At 42.6% G+C, this 11866-nt stretch overlaps 1 protein-coding gene across 1 annotated transcript; it reads left to right on the top strand.

The window, feature by feature from the left end:
* Positions 1-8072: 8072 nt before the first annotated feature.
* Positions 8073-11266, top strand: TCHHL1 (trichohyalin like 1). Its single transcript, XM_059374867.1, has 2 exons — positions 8073-8210; positions 8696-11266. The coding sequence occupies exons 1-2, from the start codon at positions 8073-8075 to the stop codon at positions 11264-11266; spliced, it is 2709 nt and encodes a 902-aa protein (XP_059230850.1).
* Positions 11267-11866: the final 600 nt, after the last annotated feature.

Below are 11866 nucleotides of genomic sequence, written 5' to 3'. Positions count from 1 at the left end.
TCCTCTGATGGGCATTCCTGCTCCTAGTCATTTTGGTGAGAGATGGCTGAGGGGATGTGTAGCTGAATATATCAACCATGGTCCAGGCAAGGTGCACCCAGGAACACTTCTGAGCAATTGGGAGTCCCCATCAAAAAGAAAGAAAAAAGAAAAAGAGAGAGAAAGGGAGAGACAGGAAAAAAGAAAAGAGAAGACCCAGCCTGAATGGGCCCCAAAGGTAAGATTTATAAAGTATACAAACAAAGACAAACAAAAAGACCAACAAAAGTAAATGACAAGAAAAAAAAGAAGAAGAAGATGAACCCAGCCCAAATGAACCATAAGTATAAGTTTTATATACGATCAGAATAAAAACAAATACACAGAAACACTGACAGAAGAAGAAGATGGAAGGGTGGTTGTAAATTCTCAGTGTGGGCGAGGAAGGTTATTTTGATTCTTCCTGGGTTTACCTTGATACCTTTGTTAAAGGACTCAACTTTCCTGATATAAAGGGGGATTAAAACTGGTTTATATATAGGGTTAGAAATGACAGGGAAAAGAGGATTAGCTTGAAGTTTATCTCCATATGAATATTTTAAAAAAGAGAAAAGCAAATGAAAAACACAGATATATGTATCAAAAAAGTTCAAGTTAAAAGGTTATTATGGAATTTGTTGTACTGAACCTCTCATTATGATGGTAAATAGGTTAAAAACATATAAAAAATCAAAAAGAACAAGAATAGTGGGAACAAGTTAAAAATAAAAGTTGTATCTATGAAGTATACAGGCTTTAGGGCAATACCAGGAGCTTAATATCTTCTTTTCCTCTGATATTGTGCTTTTACAGTTTTATGTGGACCCTGTGGTGACTGTCCTCTTGTTTTGTTTTGTTTTACTTTGTTTTGGCTGGCTTTCTGGAGGAGAGGCCTGCCCTGTGGATTTTCTGGCAGTCTTGCCCCCAATCAAAGGTCTGGACTCTGAGGAAATGGGCTTTTCAGACTTTTGTTCTCTGGAGGCTTTTTTGTTTGTTTCTTTCTTTCTTTTCTTTTTTGTTCTCTAGAGGATTTTTTTTTTCCTTTTCTTTTCTTTTTCCTCCCCTTGGCAGCTTTTGGAGGTTCTTCGGTTCTTCAGAGGTATAGAGGAAAGCAAACTGCACCCAGACCTCTGTCTCAGAGAGAAGCCTCAGTCTGTTCCCTTCTAGGTGCTCCAGAGCACATAAACTCCCCCTCTCTCACCTCCCAGAGCATGACCCCCGCCACAGTCTCAGGGGTAGCAGGAGCTCCCGCTTGTGCCCTGCTGCTACCAAAACCACGAGAGGTACTAGTTCAGAGAGTTGGCTTCCTTGGCTGCCTCTGCCACAGCTGTCTGGGCAGGTCTAGACCCCTGGAGAGGTCCCAACTGGAGATAGCACACTGATATTTTCACACTGGCTGGCAAGGGTTGGGAGTGTTCAGATTCTCGCTGGTCCTAGAGAGCACCAGCTAGCACCCTCACAGACCTCTCTCAGGGGAGGGCATGGAGGGCGACTCAGACCCTGGTCACAGGGCACAAGTGCAGAGTGCAACAGGCTGTGATTCTAGAGAGTGCCAGCTGGCATCCACACCAGTCTCTCTCACATACCACCACCTCTCATGGGTGCCCCAGCAGCTCAAGGACCAAGACCCAACTTCTTCACTGCACTCTCTCTGGCACAGTGCCTGTTGTGGCTGTCCTGGGTCTGTGGGCTTAAGTCCTCGTCCCTAACCTCCCAATTCCACCAACTTCCCCTTAAGATCTTTTGCTCTTTTTGAGTGCATTTACCCAGACTCCAAGTTAATGCTGGTCCCCAATCACAGGGCACTCTCGTATTGGGGTATTACTTTCCAATCACTCTCTTCTGGTGGCTCCCTCCCCCTTTTGTTTATCTTCCAATATCAGTCCGATGTTCCCACTCCGCTTTACCTGTCCATTGGAGTCTTTTGCCCCAGTAGAGATCCAGAAGTGTATAATTCTAATCTCAGGCTGATTTCATGAATGATCAGAGTGCTTTGGTAGATAATCAGCTCACTTTAGGGGACCGGTTAAAACAACACCTCCTACTTCTCCACCATCCTGCCCCTCCAAACCTAAGTTTTCTTTTGTAATTCTATTGTTCTTTTTTTATTTCATTTATTTATTTCACTTCATTTTTTTATTTAATTTAATCTAAAAATACTATTTTATTCTCTGATTTTTGTTCTCTGGTCTTGCCTCAATTAATCTCTTTGGAGTATATTTGAGTGTTGTTTTTGTTTTTGGGTTTTTTTCATTTCTCTTCTGCTTCCTGAACTATATCTATTTCCCCTGGGTTCAGTTTGTCTGTTTATCTTGTGGGTTTTGGTGGTTTTTTTTTTTTTCATGCTGCTGATTTACTGATATGCCTAAATATTCTTAGTTGCCCCTTTATACCAATTTAAAGATCTGAGTTTCTTCTGATTTGAATAAATAGGTCTGTTTTCACACCAATTCTCTTACCTAGACGGGAACTTGCAGCAGGCTGGATGAGCAACCTGTCAATTTGCAGAGAAATGGCTGTCAGGATGCAGACCTGCCCTTTCCCCATGCCCCACTAATTTCATATGGAGAGGGTTTTCCTAGAGTATTAATATCTATACTAAATGCCTTAGCTTTCAGTCCATCTATTGGTCAGCAAATATGACAGAGCACCTACTGTAGTCCAGATACACATACAGCTTCTGAGGATAATATGGAAAATAAGATACAGAGTCCTGCCCTCAAGAAGTTTACACTTAACCATTTCTAGGACTTTTGTTCAATCTCTTTAGGGAAGAGCCATTTGGGGTTTTGCTAAGAAGGTTGGGCAGTATATGCTCAGATGTCTATGTTCCGTGCTCTAAAGTGGAGGAGGGATATGGTTATGGCCACTGAGACAGAAGTTCCTCACATAAACTCTCAATTACTTTCCCTGTTTAAAGCCTCACTTCCTACTCCCACCTCCATTGTACCTGCTAATTCTGAGTCCAGAGCTTCTCCAGGTTTTGATGGCTGGACCCGCCCTCACCTTTGCCCCTCCTTCATAACATATTCAGCACTGTGCCTTTCTCCACCTGTTTTAATTGAAATGTTCTATGTACATTCAATCATCCACTTTTCAACTTCCATAAATTTCCTAAATCTAAGCTATAATCTCTAGTTCTGCTTATAATTTTTATTTATTTTTTTCTTCCTGTATATTTTTATTTTAGAAAATTCCCGGAGAGACATAAGGATATACATTTTCTCAGTCCACCATCATCCTGAACACTTTTACAATAAGAAAAAAAGATAATGAAATTATAAATATAAACTAAAGTCTTCTTTTTTGCTTGCCACATATTACAGAGATTCATTAAAAATTGCTTTATTGGGCGTCTGCATGGCTCATTCATTAAGCATCTGCCTTTGGCTCAGGTCATGATCCCAGGGTCCTGGGATTGAGGCCCACATTAGGCTCCCTGCTCAGCGGGAAGCCTGCTTCTCCCTCTCCCATTCCCCCTGTTTGTGTTCCCTCTTTCTGTGTGTCTCTCTCTGTCAATTAAATAAAATTTTTAAATAATAATAATAATGATAAATTGCTTTAATAGCAGAGCGCCTGTGTGGCTCCCTCAGTTAAGCGTAGGATTTAATTTCAGCTCAGATCATGATCTCTGGTCATGAGAGCTAGCTCCATATCTGGGCTCCACACTCAGTGCAGAGTTGGCTTCTCTCTCTCACTCCTTCTCTGCCCCTGCCTCACTCACACATAGCTCTCTCTCTCTCATAAATACATAAATATTTTTTAAAGTTGCTTTATTAACCATCTCTTCCAAAGTAGCCATCATTTTGGTTTTATTTGAAGCTTCATGGAAGACTTCAGTTGTGACCTTTGAAAGTAAGAGGCTCTTAAACATAGTTTTATGTTTAAATATGTTTCTATTTATTTGTGTATATAGGTATGTATTCATTCGTTTCTTTAAGAGAGACAGAGAGATAGCATGCATGTGAGGGGGGAGGGGCAGAGAGAGACTCTCAAGCAGACTCCCGCTAAGCTGAGACTGCATTCCAGGACCCTGAGATCATTACCAGCCTAAAATTAAGAGTTCAGCACTATTGCTCCTCAGCCTTTTTGGCTAAGATCAAGTGAAGAGTCCAGGGCTTAACAGAATGAGCCACCCAGGCACCCCAGACATAGTTCTTTATTAATCAATTTCTTTTGACTCTGTCTCTCTCCCTTTCTTCATTATCCCTATGCAAAATTAGAAGGGACAGGGCATGTTGAAAGGACTATTAGAGATAATCTTTTTTTCTAAGATTTTTTATGTATTTATTTGACAGAGATCACAAGTAGGCAGAGAGGCAGGGAGAGAGAGAGGAAGGAAAGCAGGCTCCCTGCTAAGCAGAGAGCCGAACTCGGGACTCAATCCCAGGACCCCAGGATCATGACCTGAGCCAAAGACAGAGGCTTTAACCCATTGAGCCACCCAGGCTCCCTAGAGATATCTTCTTAAAAGAAGAAAGGGCAGCCCAGGTCTTTTCCTTGGTAATAGAATTGTTTGTAGTTTATTGCATAGTAGTCTAAAGAATTTTTTTAAACAAAAAATCATTCTTATCCTCTTCCCATTTCTCTCCTGCTTCTGCCATCCCTTAAGTCACCACCCACCCAGAAATATGGGTATTAATAAATGGTCTTAAGTAAGCGCCGAAAAAATAAGAATGCCTGTAAAAGAGCTTTAATTGTTCAAGATACAACCCTGACCTTCTAAATAGAAAATATAAGCTAAAAACATAGACATTTAGGATTGAAAGAGTTCAATGTTCTTCCCTGTAAGCCGCTCCGGCCTTGCCACATGCTGTGGCAGTACTCCCCCATTACCTAGCCAATGGATTGTAATTCAGCCTCTATTTGACAGTTCCAGGAACAGGGATCTGGTTACCTTAAGAACAGTCTACATCATTGACAGACAACACTGTTCCTTAAAGAGTTCTTAATAAAAACTAAAGACTTCTTTTTAGAAATTGTCAATCACTGATTCTAGCTCTATTCTCTGGCATTACACAGAATAAGGAATACTAATAGAGATACCATGAGCTCAGAGATATTCTTGAGGCATTTCAATTCTAAATCCAGGCTTTCTGTTTACTAGGCACATGGCCACAGTGCCCAGTAAGAGCCTTAACTTCTTTATTTATTAAGAGAGGATAATAACTACCTAAAAGGTCTATGAGGATTAAGTTAAGACCGCCCATGTGAAGTACCTGACCTGTCTTAAGTGTTCAATGAATATAAGCTCCTTTCTCTTCCGATCCCATTCCTTATCCCCATGAAAACCCTTCAAACATTTGAAAACAGCTGTTATGTTTCCCCTACGTCTTTCTTTCCACTCCAACCTTGAAAATACTGTTTACTTCAGCCATTTCTCATGAAACTGTCCTGTAACCTCCAAAACAGGGAGACAGAATTTGCTCAACTTTAAACACCCCAGTGCCTGGCATAGTGCCTGGAAAATAGTAGGTACTCCGGAGATTTTGACTGATCAGAATTAAGATGACCTTCACATGCCAATCCCAATTCTCAGGAGGAGGCTTCTGCATTTTAGGACAGTACTGAGAAAATTTTTTACAGGTGGGAACTATCAACATAGATTCCCCACCCCCACCCCAACACTCAGTTCCACTGTACTTGTACTTGCTCTTGCTTTGATTATCAGGAGGAACAAAGCAAGATTTTGCTCGATATCAATGTTGCCCTTAGCCTCAGTCTTCTTGTAAAATTACCTCCCTCTGCATCCCTCCATGCTATTGGTCTTGGCTTTTAATAGTTGTTTCATGGGTCTGTTTCTTACATGCTTTTATAAGCAGGCAAGAATGTTTTAAAACTTACCCTGTTCTCTTTTTAAATATCTAATAAAACAACTAATCCAATTCTCTGATTAATTAAATATTCTCTGCAAAAAAGGACAGAGATCTAGATGGCAATAAAAACATTTACCAGTTCAGCATCTCAGGCTCTCTCCTACCTGTCCTCAGATTGGTCATTTCTAGGTCTCCCTCTCCCCTTTACATAAAGAACACCGCGATATGGCTGCCCATTTCTAAGCTCCTTGGATTACAAAAGTACCTTTAAAGAGCAGATATCAATCACTTTAAAAAAAAAAAAATAGCACATTCTAGGTAAGCAAAGTTCATACCCAGCAAGAATTTTTTTTTTTCTAACTCTGCCTCTGGGCAAGGAGAGCAGGGCATTGAAACACCTGAATCAACTGGTATCTCCACTCTTGTCACATGGCCCAATGGTGCCTCTATTTTTAAACACATGATTGACACCCATCTGTCCAGCTGGGTCAAATACAGTCCATCCTGTGGGCAGAGGAAGGAATCAGATGACTTCTGAGGTCTCTGCCAGCCCTATGATTTGTCAAACAGAAATGTAGTTGTGTCCTTAGGTTGAGGAAAAAAAAAAAAAAAGCCAACACCACCCCAAAGATCATTCAAAACTATAACCTGCAAGTCAGCAAATGAAGAAAAATATCCCCTCTCCTTCCTTTGGATGAGTCTGAAACCAAGACTTAACTGAAGCTGCCTAAAAAAGGAAACAAAAATAAGAGAAGCTGAGAGTAGACAAAGAGAGGAGACAGGGTTTGCTTGTGATGAATCAGGGCATTAGACCTGGAGGGTGTCTCCTTCCTAACTGTGCAATTAGGGACTCAATAAAAGGTTTCAGTACCTGCTGTCAGCTCACAGCCTGCTGCCCATTTTATTCTCCTTGCTCTCATTTGTGAACAAGGTAAGTCTCATAGGCCATATGCTTGAACATACTTGGGATCTTGGTTGCTGCTCTGCTTATATGTGAGATTGTGTAAGGATTCCAGAGGGGACATACCCCAAGTCTAATTTGACCGCTATTAATCCTGCTAAACTGAGAGCTCCGGAACTTCTTTAATCATTGTCTTTTTTTCAAAATATAAACTGGAACACCTGGGTGGCTCAGTTGGTTAAGCAACTGCCTTCGGCTCAGGTCATGATCCCAAGGTCCTGGGATCAAGTCCCGCATCAGGCTCCCTGCTCAGTGGGGAGCCTGCTTCTCCCTCTCCCTCTGATGTTCTGCCTGCTTGTGCTCTCTTGCTCTCTCTGTCAAATAAATAAATAAAATCTTTAAAAAAATAATAATAAACTATATGACATAGGCATGAATACTATTTAACAAGACATGGGACTCAGAGCTATTCTAAAATGAAAATACAGAGTCATTTAAATGATGGGTAATGACTGAGGGGTCAAGATTCTATTTGTTTTACCAGTGGGTTCACTGAGCCCTGTCTTTTTGGTAAAAACATGTTGCTTCCGGGGTGCCTGGGTGGCTCAGTGGATTAAGCCTCTGCCTTTGGCTCAGGTCATGATCTCAGGGTCCTGGAATTGAGCCCCACATCAGGCTCTCTGCTCAACAGGGAGCCTGTTTCCCCCTCTCTCTCTGCCTGCCTCTCTTCCTACTTGTGATCTCTTTCTCTGTCAAATATGTAAATAAAATCTTTAAAAGTAAATAAATAATAAAAACATGTTGCTTCAGCCTGCATATATAGGGATTGATTTTCTTGGCATTACTTCTCTTTTCTCCAGAAGCTTTACTAACTGTAAAAATTATACTTTCTTAAGAAGAGGAGTTAGACTGACCCAAGGTAGGAGAAAATGGGTAGACACTCTCAGTTAAGGCTGGAAGGATTGGTCCCATTCTGTTGACATCATTCGTGCATTTTAGTACTTATATTTGTGCTCTTTTTCCAATTCTTTTTGCAATAAAGCTTTCTCTGAAGACACGAGTGTCACTGTTTTCCACAGGATGGGATGAAGTGTCCCTTCTATACCCACCTGTGCCAGATCTGATCTCACCGACATTATCTGGTACAAAACTAAATCACTGTAATGCAGATACAATATCTTAACAGAGATAGATAGATAGACAGAACAGAACAGATGATGGCAGTGGAACTGTGGGAGAGACAGAAAAAGGATGACCTAGGTATCTCCTTCCTGAAGGTGTCTTCCTAGGAAATAAGATTTGTTTATTCTTTCTCACAGTCTACTGAGTTGGGAAAGATGGCTCGGCTCCTAAAAGATGTCCTCTGTGTAATCAAGACATTCCACAAGTATGCCCAGGAGGATGGTGACAAGGCAACATTGACCTGCACAGAGTTGAAACTGCTCATCCAGGGCGAGTTTGGGGACATTCTTCAGGTAAGGTATTCAGAGAGTTGTGGAAATTCTCCCCCACCTACCCTTTCTCCATAATCTATGCAAGATGGGCATAGGTGATCCCTGCCTATTTTACATTTGGCTATCAACTCTTGGCACTCACTGGTTTTGAACAACTTTTTTCAGTCTCAGCTCCTTACTCTGTGCAATTGCTTAATAAGTCTTACAAAGGAAAATAAGGTTTTCCTCACTGGGGCTATGCTTCAGCAAAGTAGGTTCTGAGAGGAGTCATGAGCCAGTATATATGGAAATACAACTCACAGTGATGTAAAAACTCCTTCTTAGCATAGCTTTCTGATAAAAAATGGCATCCAGAATCAACAATTTCTTCCTATTTGGGAAATTTCACTAGTTCCTGAGGAATAAGATTAAAAAAAAAAAAAAAGAGGATTCTTTGGATATATGCAGCCACTCAGGGTGCTTAACCACATATAAATAGCCTGATTTCTCACTGTGTTTTCATGCAGCCACGTGTCATTCATGCTGTGGAGAGAAACTTGAACCTTCTGGATACTGACAGCAGTGGCACCATCAGTTTTGATGAATTTGTTCTTGCAATCTTCAGCTTATTGAACCTCTCCTATCTTGATATACAATCATTACTAAAATCAGAACCAAGACAAGTGTCTAATCTAGAGGAGAAACCTGATGATATGGATCTTCAGGTGACCAGTGGCACTGGCCAGTGGACAGAGCAAATGCCACTAACTCAAGACAGAGCTGTACCTCCTTCAGGAATGACATCATCAGCTCAGTTCAACCCTACAGAAAGGGGAGCAGTTGGACACAATGGGGTTGAAAACACCAAGACTTGCAAACTGCCAGTGGAAGAACCTGGGCACAATGACCCTAAGAACCAACACCTGGAAGGAGATCAACAGAGCCAGGAGGTGGCCCAAGATGTGTCAGCAATGGGAGACAATGGGGCTCAACTTGAGACAAATAAGACAACAGCAGAATCAGAACAGACTGACAGTCCCACAAAGCAGGAGGAACAGGATAAGGAGAGTCCCATGGAGGGAGATAAACCAGTCAGGAAGCAAAGTATCACTAAGACAAGGGATCAATGTGAAGAACAGAAAGGGAACCTAAGAACACAAAGTTCTCCACCAGAAAAAACAACACAGAGGCCTTCCAAAGATCAGGAAGTTACAACAGAAAAGGGTGTTAAAGAACATTCTAAAACACAAGAACTATCACTGCCAGGAAATTATGAGCCCAATTCAGAACCTGCTGACCTGCCAAAACAAGCTGCTGCCCAGAAACCATTGCAGACAAAAAAACTAACTGATCCTGAGGATGATGATAGAACATCCGTGACCCAAGGACAAGGAGAGGATGCTGACAGGACACCACCTGAGACAAAGAATCCAGCTGAACCTGGGGGTGATGGCAGAGCATCTGAGACCCAAGAACCAACAGCACAAGAAAAAGAACAAGAAACAAAGGACCTGCCTGTCCAAGGTAATAACAGAAATATTTCAGAAACACCTGATGTTAGGGCTATAAGGAAAGAGAGGAGAGGCCCTGAGGTCCATGGAACAGCAGAACAGGAAGAAAATGAGATAGAAATTCAGCTACTAACCCTGGAAGACCAACGACAGGATGGAAAGTATCAGGAACTCCAAAAGTCATCAAAAAAAAGGGATGCTAAAGCAGGTTCTAAAACACAAGAGTCGAGCTCAGAAGGAGGAGTTCAGAACCATCCGGAAATTGAAAGAATAGTCACCCCAGAAGAAGAGGCAAGACATGCTGAGGAAGGCACAGCAAAAGCACTTATGAGTAGCAAAAATGTCCCTGCAGCAGAAGGGACATCAGGAGCAAGAGAAAGAACACAGGAATTAGCACCACTCAAGAACCAGTCTGGAGAGGAAAATAAGAGGGTCACCAAGACTCATGACAAGCCAGTCACGGATGATGATGGTTACCAGGAAGAAGATCCCGAGCCCACAGTCACACAGAATAATGAGGGTTCTTCTGAAATTCCCAACAGCCTGACTCCAGAGGATGGTGATAACAGCTCAGAGACAAATGACCTCCCTGTGCAAGGGGATTCCCAGAATCAAGGAGACCCTCTCAGAGAGTCTGTGGAAAGAAGTCACAATGGTAACCCAGACACTGAGAAACAGGTAGCACTGGGTGAGGAAAGCAGAACTGAGGAGGATGTAGTGCTAGCAGTCAGAGTTGAAGAACAGGATAAGCAGCTCACTGAGGAACCAGAATGGGCTACCAGAGAAGAGCACAGAAGTCTGGGCTCAGGGACAAAAGGCCCAGGTCCAGCTATGTACCCCAATGGACATCCAGAGGCACAGGAGTCCACAACAAGAGGTGAAGACAGAAAGTCCCTAGAGGCAGACTTCACTGACCAGTTTTCCATAAAGCAGCTTCCAGCAAAGGAAGACAGCAGAAGAAAGCTAAAGGTCCAAGGCCCAAGTACCAAAGGAGAAGAAGGTAGGACACCAGAGACCCAGGATGCTCCAGTAAAAAATCTAGATGAGGACAATTCAGCATCCCCCAAAACACACCTTGAAAGAGAGGAACCTGCAACATTGGAAGAGGATGAAACCCCCCAAGAGTTGGCAGAAGCCAATGACCAACAAAATCCAGCCAAGAAAAGATATGATGTTTCAGTCCCCCAGACCAGACTTGAAGAGAAGATGCAGAAGAACCAAGAACCTTCTTTTGTAGAGAGGGGTACTGTCTATTCCAGTCCTCTGTACCAGTACCTGAAAGAGAAGATGCTGCAACAGAAGGAAATGACCCAAATGGAGCAGCAAAACCAAGCTCAGACAGCTAGGTCATCAAGCCCAGAGCTCCTCAACAACCAGTCAAGTGCACCCCTCACCAATGAGATCTCAGATTGTCCTATCATCTTCAGTGACAGCCAAGCATTACATTACACCAAGGAATGTCTCCCTGATGCAGATCCTGCTGATGCACAGCAAACATCAGCTTCCCTAGCCTCAGAAGATAAGCAAAGCTACCCTCAGGAAAAGAAACCAGTACTACAAAAGGAGGCAAGCACCAAAGAACAATGAATCATTATGATCCCAGGAGAAGTTCCTAGGAACTTCTTAACATCTCAACGTCCCAGACTTCTTCCCTCCCTGTCACCCTGAACGCTCACAAGCACACATTCAGATGCAAATTGATAATCCTTTAAATTCCCGATCTAGGGACCTGTGGGTGGCTCAGTCTGTTAAGCATCTGCCTTCCGCTCAGGTCATGACCCCAGGGTCCTGGGACAGAGCCCAGGACTCCCTGCTCAGCCCTGACCCCCCCTCCCTCTCCCTCTGCCCTGACCCCTTCCCCTGTTCCTGCTTGTGTGCTTTCTCCCCTCTTTCTGAAATAAAATCTTTTAAAAAATTTAAATTCCCGGGATGCCTGGGTGGCTCAGTTGGTTGGACGACTGCCTTCGGCTCAGGTCATGATCCCGGAGTCCCAGGATTGAATCCCACATCAGGCTCCCAGCTCCATGGGGAGTCTGCTTCTCCCTCTGACCATCTCCTCGCTCATGCTCTCTCTCACTGTCTCTCTCTCTCAAATAAATAAATAAAATCTTTAAAAAAAAAAATTTAAATTCCCTTCCTAGATTTCTACAAAAGCAAATAAGAAAGTATTAATGGATCTTCTCATGA

Source organism: Mustela nigripes, chromosome 14, assembly GCF_022355385.1.
Source record: "Mustela nigripes isolate SB6536 chromosome 14, MUSNIG.SB6536, whole genome shotgun sequence".
Lineage (NCBI taxonomy): Eukaryota > Metazoa > Chordata > Mammalia > Carnivora > Mustelidae > Mustela > Mustela nigripes.
This window is presented reverse-complemented; position numbering and strand designations above follow the sequence as displayed.